The sequence below is a fragment of the Haliaeetus leucocephalus genome, unplaced genomic scaffold, assembly GCF_000737465.1.
Source record: "Haliaeetus leucocephalus isolate CR32 unplaced genomic scaffold, Haliaeetus_leucocephalus-4.0 Scaffold217, whole genome shotgun sequence".
NCBI lineage: Eukaryota > Metazoa > Chordata > Aves > Accipitriformes > Accipitridae > Haliaeetus > Haliaeetus leucocephalus.
In genome coordinates, this window is record NW_010972653.1 from 1,467,005 (window position 1) to 1,480,694 (window position 13,690).

The 13,690-nt window shown below is 34.8% G+C and overlaps 1 protein-coding gene across 1 annotated transcript in view; it reads left to right on the plus strand.

The window, feature by feature from the left end:
- Nucleotides 1-13,690, plus strand: part of SMC6 (structural maintenance of chromosomes 6) — a 32,316-nt gene that overhangs the window by 15,956 nt on the left and 2,670 nt on the right. The window contains exons 17-25 of the mRNA XM_010566648.1: nucleotides 1,515-1,675; nucleotides 3,397-3,532; nucleotides 4,472-4,552; nucleotides 6,146-6,316; nucleotides 8,013-8,150; nucleotides 8,893-9,038; nucleotides 9,725-9,850; nucleotides 11,332-11,437; nucleotides 12,734-12,886. Of these exons, the coding sequence (XP_010564950.1) occupies nucleotides 1,515-1,675; nucleotides 3,397-3,532; nucleotides 4,472-4,552; nucleotides 6,146-6,316; nucleotides 8,013-8,150; nucleotides 8,893-9,038; nucleotides 9,725-9,850; nucleotides 11,332-11,437; nucleotides 12,734-12,886 (1,218 nt within the window). The remainder of the gene's footprint in view (nucleotides 1-1,514; nucleotides 1,676-3,396; nucleotides 3,533-4,471; nucleotides 4,553-6,145; nucleotides 6,317-8,012; nucleotides 8,151-8,892; nucleotides 9,039-9,724; nucleotides 9,851-11,331; nucleotides 11,438-12,733; nucleotides 12,887-13,690) is intronic.

Below are 13,690 nucleotides of genomic sequence, written 5' to 3' on the forward strand. Positions count from 1 at the left end.
AAGATTACAGGTAAAATGTTCAAAGAAAAATAGGATGTATGTATTTTCATTTAAAGAAAGCAGCAGAACTAATGAAGCTTACTTTTTGTGGATTCTGTTTTTCTCCAAAACTACTTGTCCCAGTTTGTCCTCTGACATTCCTACTGGAAAAGAGGCAGTTTATGCTCTGTCTAGTGCAGAGCTGATTGACTGTTTATCAAGTGTGGCTGTTACTGAATGGGATATGTATCAGCTGAACTTTCTAGGCTTTCCTAATGGCAGGAATGCTAGTTTTATTCTTCCCCCTCTGCCTTACCTAACTACTGATTTTCATAACATTATTATCTTTGAACCTGCCTTGATTTTGGCTGGGACAATTAATTTTCTTTCTAGTAGCTGGTATAGTGTTATGTTTTGGATTTAGTATGAGAATAATGTTGATAACACACTGATGTTTTCAGTTGTTCCTAAGTAGTGTTTATTCTAAGTCAAGGATTTTTCAGCTTCTGATGCCCAGCCAGCAAGAAGGCTGGAGGGGCACAAGAAGTTGGGAGGGGACACAGCCAGGACAGCTGACCCAAAGAGGCCAAAGGGATATTCCATACTGTGTGACGTCATGTACAGTATATAAACGAGAGGGTTGGCTGGGCAGGGGCGGATTGCTGCTTGGGAACTAACTGAGCATCAATTGGCGAGTGGTGAGCAATTGCACTGTGCATCACTTGTTTTGTATATTCCAATTCTTTTATTATTATTATTGTAATTTTATTACTGTTGTTATTTTCTTTCTTTCTTTCTTTCTTTCTTTCAACCCATGAGTCTTACTTCCTCCCCCCCCCCCGACCTATTCTCTCCCCCATCCCACTGGGTGGGAGGGGAAGCAAGTGAGCAGCTACGTGGTGCTTAGTAGCTGGCTGGGTTTAAACCGCAACAGAGCCCAACCTGAATAATTTCAACTGAATCTGAAAAGTTGAACAGGTATGGTGTGGAAGAAATGATACTTCTGAATGGATAACATGATTGCCTTGGACAAAGGCACTTGTGACCACTTAGTCTGGCACTGGCAATATTGTTTTTTACAAGCATGTTTCCCCAAAACTTAATTGAATATTGTTTGACATGCTTCACGGCTTGCTTTGGAAGATTGTTTCCTGTATGTGTATACCACTTTTGATAATTAAATATGTCTGTGCATAGTGACTTTTTGGTTACCGATTTCCACCCCCACCCCCAGCAAATTATAAGGGACTCTTTATACTATGGAACATACAATGCAGATAAATTTCTTCTTGAAAAGAAATGGGCAGCAAAACTAAGGAGGTGGGTTTTGAGAACATAAATGTCTTATTCAACTAAGAAAAGCAGATTCTTGACATAGATTTTTTTTTTTTCCACATTCTTTCATTACTGTATTTCTTATTTTTCATTAGGAATTGAAATTATTCCTGGATGAGAGCTTCTAGATAAGTTTTAAATTGATATCTCTAATTATGGTTGCTTTTCTGTTGATATGATAAGGCCATTGTATTTTTCAGAGTAGCCGTAAAGCTCGTGAAGTAATGCAGTTTAATCGGCCCCCAAAAAATTGTAGAGAAGCTTTCACTGCTGAAGGTGATCAAGTATTTGAAAGACGGTATTACTCTTCTGATTATCTCAGACCCAAGTTCCTAAGCAAAGATGTTGAAGCAGAAATAAGGTTAGCATCTTGTGTTGTATTTGTAAAAAGTGCGCTTGTTGACATGAATAGTGGAATTGCGTATTTGTCTATTTGCACATACACTAATCTCCAGTCTCTCCACTTTCTTTCTGAGACTTACACTTCCTTTCCGAGAATTCTGGGAAACCTCTTTATTTCAATGCCTTTCTGTGATAGGTACAAAACTGAGTTGTACCTAGATATTTTTCAGCTTGTGGCATGTAAATCTTGCCCAGCAAGTAGGGATTTGCTGGGTTGAATGCTCCAGGAAATCTAGTTACCTTCCTTTTTATTTTACGCTTGCTGAAAAAGAGTGTGGAGTCAAAGCTGTTTCTTAAGAAATGTAATACCTGAACAGTGGTATTGTAGTTTACTGTAAAGGAAGCCTGATTATTCAAACCAAAGTTACATTGGCACATGTAGGTCTACTGGTTTCAGTCTTTGCATCTGTGTTTTCTCAGGCTTTTGACTTCACTCATGGTAGGCATCTCTGATGAGCTTCACTTACCCCTCCCCTGATTTTATTTTTTAGGATTTTTCTCATTACTTTCAAAATGGTAGTTTAAAAAGCCAAATGTATTTCAAAGTTTACAAACTTGAACTGTCACCGAGCAAATTGGTGACAATAGAATACTTTTAATATGTCTGTAATATAATCTGAGGCTCAAAATAAAATATTTACTTAATTTTAGTATTAATAGCTGATAGTGTAGACTGAATTGAATATTAACAATTTATTTCTGTAAACTCAAAAGTTTTAAATATGTCAGTTATCTGTACTTTGTTTATGTCAGTATATAATGAACTTTAAGTAAAGATTATCTGAACTTTCAAAGTGTTATAGGCATTTCATTACCAATATTACTATGGGGGAATGATGTAGGCCAGATAAAAAGGAAAAATATCTTCCTCCCCATTTAGTATTTAGCCTAAAGCAATGACACATTTATCTGGAGTAGTATATGCAATTTATTAAACATTGATTCTGGGGTCAGACTTAATCAGTCCATTTCATGCATCTATAACAAAAGTTGGATTAAACACTTGTATTAAGATTATTATATTTTTTTTACTGTAATATTAGTAAAGCTTCCCCTTTCTTTTGCAGGGGTGAAAGACACAATCAAAGTCTTGCCATCTGTAAATAGTAATAAAAAATAGCTTAGTTTTGCATTTCAGATAGTTTTACCACAAACTGAACACATTAATTGTGGAAATCTCTGGATATGACCTCCTTTGTAGAAGGAAAAGTATAAGACTATCTAAAATACTATTTTAACATCTCTGTTACTATGTTTTTCTCTGACTGGAAGTGTTTTGTCCTAACCAAAGTATTTGTTTTCTCTCAAGATGCAGTAGTAGCATTTTTAGAAGTAACACCGCTGCTTAGTTCAAACATTTGGCCTGTTTGTGAAAATTGCTAACAGAGGTTACAGATGGTTCAAATACATGAATGGTTTATCTGCTAGGCATTGTACTAGGACCATTAAGCAGCTATCTGCTGGTTAACTGAGTTCTGCTGTAGAGCTTTGGTGGGTTTTTTATTGATTGTTAAAACCATCCAATGCATAACAAACTTAAGATCTTTTTTTTTCTAGTGGAGTGCATTTTTAGCCTTTGTCTTGTCATGCATTTAGTTTTTCTTTGTGTATTTCTCTGTGTGTGTGTGCAATAAATATCTGTGTACTATGTAATATCTCAATATCACTTTGTTTATAAAGTCACTTGGAGAAAGAAATTGAAAACAAAAAGTCACAGTTGACAGCATCTCAGCAACGTTTATATTCCACTGAAAATGAGATTAGGCAGAATGAAGATCATCTTCACAGTCTTCGACGACGCCAAAAAGAACTACAGGTAAAAATAGGAACAGTGTTAGTTTTTAGAAACTGGTCAGTCTTTCTCTATTTCATTTTGACTTCTGCAATGTATTTTGAGTGGATGATAGTTTTTAATGTTTATCCCTACTTTTCTTTTTTGCCTTCATGTTGTTTACTTTTGTAGTATGTTTTCGTTATTTAGGACAGAGTGATAGAGGCCACATCAATCCTAGCATATGCTGCTTATGCTGCTGTTTCTGTGTGGTATCTTCCCTGCCCCCCCACCCCTTGTGCTAAATCTCACAAATTTCTACTGCCTTTTTTTTGACACAGATAGAAAGTTGTTGCAATATTTGATGCAAGTTTCTTTTCCCTGCTTCCCCTTCCTTTATCTCTGTTGAGCCTTGCCTCTTCATTCCCAGAATCTTGTTTCTCTTCATGCTCTTCATTTATATTCTTAACCCATTTTAATATGATGAATACTTCACCTTTAAGTTTTCTTATTTTTAATTTCTTTATAAACCGTTTTACAACTACTAGTTTTCTTTGTTTTCCAGTACTTCTAGGTAATATGTGTATTTGTGGTGGCCAGTGATGTTACAGTTAGGCAGCGTAAGATAATACGTACTGTATAAGGTTATATTCAGTAAATTACAAATAAGAAACAGTAAAAAACCTGGCACATGGACTTAAATTGCTGAAAATAAATATTTGAAGGAAAAATAAAATATATGTTATTCAGTTGTCATGTTGAATGGAAATACAATAATAACTTAATTATTTAAAGTGCATGTAACTCTCAGAACAAGTAACATCTAAAAAAATGGATTCCATCGGTAAGTGGGAGAAGTTCTGTTTCTTGTAGGTACTAATGAAACTAAAAGATGAAATATCTTGCTTTCTGTGTTGACTTAAACGAACAAGTGTGAACTTTTCTCTTTAGGCTTAAGAATATTTATTTTCTTTTTCTTTTCAGATAAAAATAAGAACAACAAATGCAGAAATAGCAGACATCGAAAATATGGAAGAACACCAGTCAGTGGACATCCGTACATTAGTAAGAATAGGTTACCAAATTATGTCTAATAAGGATGTGAAATGTCTTTTAATGTTGGCAGTGTTTTGGAATAAGCAGATACTGTAGATTTTCAATTAGTGTACAAGTTGGATAAATAGTGAAGAATGTAACACTTTATAGAATATCTACAAATATGGCAATGGCATTATCTTCGTTACTTTTGGTGAGTTTTTCTCCCCTCTCTCCCCCCCTTCTCCCCTCTCTCCCCCCCTTCTCCCCTCTCTTCCATATTTCATATATTGCTCTAGGGAAGGATCATGGTAGTATGATGGTTCCTTCAAAGTTCTTATTCTTACCCATGTGTTCTTAGAATGTGCATATAATAGTTCAAGAACTGAAAAAATGTTTGGTAATCTATTGTGATTTGTATATTGATGGCCATGAATTTCAACTGATACTCTGCAATAAGCTAATGTGTAGATGGCCAAGATTTAAATTCTGGGAATCATGCTGATAGATGTTAATAATAATCCTGACTACAGTTGTTTCAGTTAAATTCCATTCCACTATTTTATCTGGGATCAATGGGAGGCTAAGCTGCTCAGATTTTTTTTTTTGTCACTTCTGATGTTGTCACAATCTCACACTTTTTCAGTAGTCTGTCTTTCAGCGTGTGTGCGCACGCATGCATGAAAGTAAACATTTCAAAATTTACTCAAAAAGTAAGGGATTGGTACAGATTCTGTAAGCTCTTGTAGGGTTTCTCTTTTCCAGATAATCAAGTTCTGTTGGTTTAAAAAAAGTATATTCTTTGTCCCTTTGGTGAGATGGAAAAATAGTCTATTACCTTTCTGTAGCAGATTATCTTCCTGTTTAAAAATTATTGGACACTTGCTTTTTCAGCATCAACATTTTTACCATTGCCTTCTGATTAATGGTCTTATGAACTGGTAGATTTATAGATTTGCTTCTCCTTATTCCTTTCTGATCACTACTATGGATTAATTGCTATTCTTTCACTTGGTATTTGTCTTTCATTGCTACTTTTTAATTTCACAATTGTTTGATTGTGAAAAGGCATCTTAGCAATACAAGGTATCACATTTTTTTCCAGGTTTTGGAATATTTTTCTATTCAAATCAGAAAGTATGTGTGATTATAATTTATTAGGAATGGTATAATTTCCTAGGGAACAGTTATGAACCACTTACTCTTTCTGTATTCCTTTGTATACTGGATGTATATACTCTGTCACAAATCTAGAGGGAAGTTACCTTGTTCTTTTGTTTAAAAAATTACTGTAGTAAAATATTAGCATGGCTAAGTCTTCACAAAATTCTAGCCCCTTTATTCTTTTCATTACAACTCCCAGATAAAGTCCCCTTAATTTTCAGTCAAATAACTAAGAAATTCCACTTTTTATTTTGCAATTTGGTTTAGTGGTCTCCTACAAGATCTGCCAGTCTCTTCTTTTGGGCTTTTTGGTGGCAACTACCTGAGTTGCTAGTATTCTTATCACAGTATTGCATGTAATCTTGTACCCTGATAGTGATAACAAAATAAAAATCTTGTACAGTAATTTGCAAATGTATGTCTCCTTTTATTATTCTTCATTTTAATATATTTTGACAGGAAGATGAAGCTGAAGAAAATAAGGGTAAGATGGAATCTGTAAAAAAAGACATGCAGCAACAAAGCAGAAAAATGGAAGAACTGAAAAATACTCTCCAGTTAGCTGAAAAAAAGTTAGAAGAAATGAAAGAAAAAATTCATCAAGTAGAAGAACTTGCTGGTCCAATTAAGGTAACAATTTGATGTTGTATTTTTAATTTGTTCCCTTTATGTGGCAAGAGGTTAAAAGGAGGCAGGAGAAAAGACTGTGCTCCTTCCTGATGCATTTAAGGTCTACCTATGAAAATGGAAATAGAGGATGTCAAGAAATAAGCTTGGCGATATTTTGAAGGTGATGTTGATTGTTAAGTGTAGTTGCTGTAGTGTTTTATGTTTTAAAGAGAGTTTGTTTACAGGTATTTTTAGTCATGGACTGAAAAGGAAGGAAAAATAGTTTCCTTGACTTCCCTTTTTAGTGCACCACATTTGTTGTTTTGGCTTATTTGTTTGTTTCTGATAAGGCCTGGCTAAGAGTGTTCATAACTCTTTGATTTTCAAAATAGCATTTGAAGTTCTATATGAAATGGTTGTTTTTCTATAAAGTTGCATAATCACAGAAGGTACTAACATAGCTTTAATTATTCAAGACTACAGAAGACACCTAGAAATCATAGAGAAGTAGTAAGACTCAAGATAAGTAGCAGAGTGGTGACATGCAAATTTAATATTGGCAAATGGAAGGCAATCTCACGTTGCCAAGAATAAATGGTTTGAAAATGGAAAACAGAAGTAAGTCTAGCATATTTACAGCATTGTAAACTTGTAGAAGGATGGAATGAGGAAAAGCTTAGAAAGACCACTATAGGAACCTCTTATATGCCTCACTTAAATTGTGTATTGCTATGTAGTCAGCCCAAATTAAAAGAGCAAGAGCAAAGAAAAAGAGGAAGGAAACAGGTAAGGAAAAAAACTGATAAATATATTAGCTATAATGTATCTATTATGGAAATTCTAAAGATATGTTTTATTTAAAACGAAGAACCATGTAAGGAAAGAGAACAGATTGATTCAGAATTTTAGGACATTATTGCTCTTAATAAAGAGTACTAAACACAATAGAGGGCAACTCTTAAATTCCTGAAAGGATTTTAGATTAGATGTACTGGTATGTGTTCTACAGTTGTTTAATGAACTGTTGACGTATAGCAAGTTGTGGCTTTAAGGCAGCATTAGAAAAAGATAAGAATATCCATTATTGGTGGTGGTGGTTGGTTTTCTTGTTTGTTGTTTTGGTTTTTTTTGGGGTGGGTTTTTTTTGGTTTTTTTTTTGTTTTTTTTTTTTTTTTTTTAAGATAAGCCATCTAGTTGACAGGGATGAGGAAGAAAATTGTCTTCTAATTTGTCATTCTTTGTGTCTGCTTCTCTGGAAAGATATGATACACTTCAGCTGTATAAACACGTAGTATAGAAATTGTTATAGTCTACATCATAGGTATAGCAGGGCACTGAATTTTCACATAGAAATGCAGTTCTGGCTGATGTTACACAGGTATCAGAAGTTCTGGCTAGAATGTAGTGTAAAAAATAAGCTTATTTTTTGGAGGTTTAGGAGAAAGAATGCCTTTTTTCCAAAGATTAAAACATCGCCTCAAGATACAATTCCTAGAAACATTACAAGCATGTATTATGTCCTTGTCAGAATTGAGTGTAGGCTTTCTGATAAGTTGCTGTTAAAGTTCCTGGACTTTAGAAGGAGTAGTCTTACTGAAAGCAAAATAAATTAGGCAGTGTTAAAAACAACATAATTACCTGTATTAAGCCAGTAAACATTAGAGAGATGCTTAGGAATCTACCCCAAACAGCTCACACCCTGATTTATTCCAAACAGGATGAATTAAACCAAGCTGACTCAGAAGTGGAAAACAGTAAACGCCGTTTGCAGCACTATGAAGACAAACAGAAAGAACACTTGGCTTGCATAAAAAGACATAAAGAATTACTAGCTGCCAAAGAAAAAGAATTAGAGGTAGGTGTGGGGTTTTTTCTTTATTGAAGTCAAATGTTCATGATCCTTCTAATATTTAATAATAAATGATTCTACTTGTGCAACATACAGACCATATTAATACTCAGCTATACTGATTATTCTCTCAGCTATGTCTGAACCTGACTATCTAAATCAAGTAAAACTAATTTTGTATTAAATGAATCTTTTTGTCTGGCAGAGCACCATTTCTGTCTTGACAGATAAGTTAGGGGTTATCCACCTAGGACTATTCTATATTTTGCAATGAAAAGATTATAATGACTTAACCTTAAAATTTGTGTTTTAAGTTAAATTGAATAACACTGGTTTGGTGTTTTGAATGCTAGGTTTTTCCTTGTACAGACCTCATACCTGATCTTTTGAAGACTTAACCTAATCAAGCTTTACTAACTATGAAATCACATCCACAAAGCCTTTTGGAAGACTGTCCTGTTTAAATATGGTGAATTTGGTTCCTTATTTATCTGTATTAGCTAAATAACTGTGAACTTATTAAAGATCTCAGAATGATACAGTTCTTAGGTAGGTAGTTATTTCAGTGCTGTAGATGATGTTAGTAAAATTGTTAATAACTAGGTTTGCTGTAATAAGTACTCAAAGAATGATACAAAAACATTGTTCTTGCTTGGAGACCTTGTTTTTCCATACCACAAATTATTTATTGTAAAGACTAAACAGATTTTTTTTTTTAAATGTAACAAAGTTTCAAACATTACTTTAGGAAAAAACAGCACAAGCTAGGCAAATCTACTCAGAGCGCATGGAGGTCAGCAGAACTGTTAAGAGTCTTGATGCAGAAATGAATCGCTTAAGAGAGAGGATAAATTCAGAAAATCTTCGCCATGGAAACAGAGAAGAAATAGTACAGTAAGTCATCTTTAATGTCTAAAGCAGTTTAAGATGGAAAAGATAGGGGAAAGAAGAGTTTTCTTATTGACTCACAATGCATTATACATGTTTTTAGTACTTAAACCATGTACAAAGGTATGGAAACATGCTGTGCTGATTGCTTAGGTTATACAGGTTTAGGAGTGTTGAAATACCCTCTAGTGATTTTAGACCATGACTGTACTATATATATGAAGTTACCAATAATCAGATACCCTCTTAATATTTAGAAGTATCCCAATTATGACTACATGGTGTGAACATAATTCGCCATTGTTGTGTGATGCAATGAGCATTAAGCATACTTCTGCATTAGTTATTCATGCTAGAAGTTAAGCAATTATTTGAGGTTTTGACTGCCGTGTATTTCAAGGAATCACACACCTTGGATATTCTTGAGCATGGAAAGCCCAGAGGTTCATTCTCCTTGGTGTAAGAATTTCCTTTCAAAAGAATTAAAAATAGAAGTAAAACTTAATTTTCGACCACTTCTCATTTGTGAACAGTGCCTTACTTGACTCATCAAATGCTTTTAACTTTAACGTAGATCCTAACAAGGAAGTTTTTGAGTGTTTTGATTATTAAATTCATTTTCAGCATTTACAACAATAGCTTGGTTTTAATGTAATGCATGTTGATCCTAGACTTTCTGTTAATTAAAACAGGCAATTTCATGATGCAAAGGAAAGATATGAGGATGCAAACACTAAAGTAAAGCATTTAAAGAAGTTTATTAGGCTGCTGGAAGAAATAATGACTCAGAGATTCAAAATATATCGGCAATTCTTAAGGTGAGGTAACTTTACTGAATTTCAGGTTTCAGATAAACTAACACGTAGATGTAAGTATGTGCCCATATTCCAGAGTGAAATTTATAGAGCAGACCTGCGAGAATGCGGTATCTTTAAGGTGGTACTCGCAGCAATCTTTTTAACCTAATCCTGCTCCCAGACCCAATACTGTTGTGCCAGACAGTTTAGAGGCAGTCTGGACTGACAGCTGGAAAAACAACGTGATTAGTGGAGGCTGTATTTTGCTTCACACCAAAGGCCTCGACTGTGCTGACTTAATCCAAGGCAGTTCTGTTTTGGTGTTTCAGTGCTGGTTTTGGTCAGTAAAATACCAGCAACGTGCTAGCATTGAAATCATCTCCACCGTCACTCATTTTCGTTGAGTATAATTAGTGGTGCTGTGCTCACATAATTTTATTGTGGGCCAAACACTTTTTCTGTGCCCCGTGCTGAAAAAATTTCAAGATCTTTATTCAGGTTCTGCAATTTGACAGCTGCTTCTCTCATGGAGTGTCCATACCAGGAGCGTACCCCTTCTTTCTTGCATCAGTCCCTTAGTATCCTATACCTATCAATGAAGATTTTTGTGGTGGCCTCCCTTCAAAAGGTCTGATGGTCTGTTTTCCAGTGCAGTTCTTTACCATTTATCACTCCCTTCAGCAGAAACTGAGGGATATCTGTGTTGGCTCTGCTTTCTGTACTTTTTGATCTGGGATTTGGACGTGGTGCCAGGATGATCCTGACAAATAGTAATGGTCAGGAGAATCCCAACCTTTGCAGGTGGAAGTATAGAAATAGTGGTGGGTAACATTTACCAGCACAATCTGATGCTTGCCTTATGGTGCCCATGTGTCAAACTGAATCTTGTTCCTAGTGCCCAAATTTGAGTATGAATCCTGCTTTAAGTTGTATTAAAGAACGATAGTTCTTTCTTGAAGCAACCGTGATGTATTGTCTATTGGGGAATTATATGCTAGAATTGGAGGGGAAGGGGGTGCGGGGAGAAATTAATACTCAACACTTCAATTCCTGGAGTCTAGTGGAGTCCGTGTAAGTTCTTTACTATCTTTACTATGCAGTCCTAATACTACATAGGAAAGAAGTGGAATGTGGTGATTTTCTGTTGAAGTTGTGGAAGAATTGTGTAAAAAAAAAAAAAAAAAAAAAAAAAACAAAAAAAACAAACAAAAAAAAACCCCAAAAAACTTCCAGTCTATTGAAACAGACTTCTAGAAAATACAAAGCCTGTACATTGGGATTTCTTACCTTGTTACTTTGTGTCAGTGATTCTTTCCAATATGTCCAGTATCAAATGTCACCTGCTTGAGAGCATAATTGATTTGGGAAAATGTTATTAATGGAGCAGTGCTTAATATTTAAGACTATGATGTGGAACTGTTGATGAAAATCTGTTGTCACTTTTCCATGTATTTTAAAACTCACTGACCTAATGTTTGTTTGCTTGATTTAACTGATGTAAGGCTCCTTTCTTTACGATGCAAACTCTACTTTGACAATTTGTTACGTCTTCGAGCCTGCTCTGGAAAAATACTTTTTGATCACAAGAATGAGACACTTTCAATAACAGTAAGTTATTTTATATTACTTCAATAATCATAATATGTAATGAATTATTTTTTTTTAATACCAGCTGCTAGAACATGCATTGCAAAGGATAGAATAAATTGTTCTCCCCTCCAAAATGTGGTGCTAAATTGTAGGATGTTGAAAACAAGCAAGAATGAAAACCATATTGCCATCTTATATGGGCAGGTTGCTAGATTACATGGAATAAATTTGGACTGTTGTCTTATGCTAAGGATAGGAATTCATTAGCAAGTCATCCTAGTCAGCCTTTCAAAATGACTCATTCCTATTTCACTGCTAGGAAGTTTGCCTGTATTTGTGTGATTGTATAATGGCTCTAGTTGTTATTTAAACAACTTTTAATGGCTGAAAGCTTCAATATTATGTCTTTTCTGTGTATCTTTTAACATACCTCCCAAAAAGTTTTAGTCACGGAGGTAATTACTTTTGTTTCTGTGGGAGACTTCAGTTTTAGGAATTGAGGGCAAAAACGTGTAGTGACAACATAAATACATGTTGACACAGTCTTAATTAAACAGGTGAAGGATAGGTATCTGAAGAACTCAAACTCAGCCCATAAAATGTCAAGTCATTACCTGGCTTTATCAGAATACTTTTTTATAGCTGATGTTTCATTTTTCTCATGCAAGAGATCTATATTTAGTCAAGGAAGGTAAATTGAAAAAAGAAAACAACCCCGCTCAAAAAAAAACCCCAACACCAAAAGACCCCACTCCAAAATAATTCTTTCTTTCCTGCTTAGCTTGTTAAAGCTAAGGTAATTAACAGGACAAGAAAATGCTTAAGTTTAATCTTAAAGGGGGAGTGCCACAAGGTGTCATCATAATCAGTAGAACCAAAGGACTTCACAGTGTTTTATGTATTCTGGTAAAGAGACTGTTCCACCTTTGAACTCCTGCTGTAAATCAATTACCTGCTTTTCTATTGTAGCTGGTAACCATTGGATTTTACTGTAATAGAACTACACTGGTTGACAATTATTAAACATTGTTTAATAGCTATTAAAAATAGAGAATTGAATAAGAAAACACTGGCAGAGTCATTCAATTTGTTCAATGTATTTTACTGTGATGGAGAAAGTTGCAGTGATTTTAGAAAAGTGTTAAGTGGTTAGGAGCCATCGCATTCCATAATGGCAGTGGCAGTGAAGTGCATAAAATTGTTCTCAAGTGATCACTATCTGTTCATGTGTAATGTGTTTGCTGTTAAAATTATGATTCTGTTAGTAAGACTCCATCTCAGGTTTAAAAATTGCTCTAATATTTTTATTTCAAGGTTCAGCCTCGAGAGGAAGACAAAGCTGCCCTTAATGACGTGAGGTCCTTATCAGGAGGTGAACGTTCCTTCTCAACAGTTTGTTTCATTCTTTCTCTGTGGTCCATTACTGAATCTCCTTTCAGATGCTTGGATGAATTTGATGTCTACATGGTATATTTAAACTTAAACTATATTTGCCATTCTGATTTGTATAAATTAGTGAAATCGTTGGGTTGTTATGTGTATTTGGTTAGATTTTTAAACGCTATAGTTAACTGTAAATAATAAATAAAAAACCCCAAACCCCAAATCCCCCAAAACAAAACTTGTTAGGGATCTTGTTCACTTTGTGTAGTGACTTTTGAAGCTTATTCTGTTTCTGAAGTTGGTATCCGGAGCTATGAGCATCTCTGTTACTTTACGTGCTTAAACCTTAGTTCAGCACAAAAATCATAAAATACAACTTCTTAATAGTTCCCCAAACAGTTGTTACTATGTTTGTCACAGGTTGCCTCTGCATATTGCTCTGACAGTTCTGGGCTTAGCATGTGCTTTGGCTTCTACCAATTTTGAGATCTTTGTGGGTTGGGTTTTTTCGTTTTGTTTTGGTTTTTTTTTTTTTTCAGAGCAAGTGTCACAACTGAGTTCACTGTTGCTACTCAGAAATTTGTTTTATACTTCACCTAGTAGCATCTTTCCAAGATGCTGAAATGCAGAATAATGGACAGTAAATACTAATGTCAGCTAAAACTGATAAACCTCATCTTTGTGTACAGCTTCCCCGGATAGGCGATTAACCAATTCTTTTATATATTTTTATTTCCTCCTTATTAACATGCAGTATGGTATGGTTTGAGAAAATAAAGAGACAAAGAGTTGATACTGGATTGTTTCATTTTGCCTTCAGTGTCCCTCTCCCATCAAGGATTTATTTACTGGGAATCACAGACCTAGAGGGGAAAAAGATAATATACT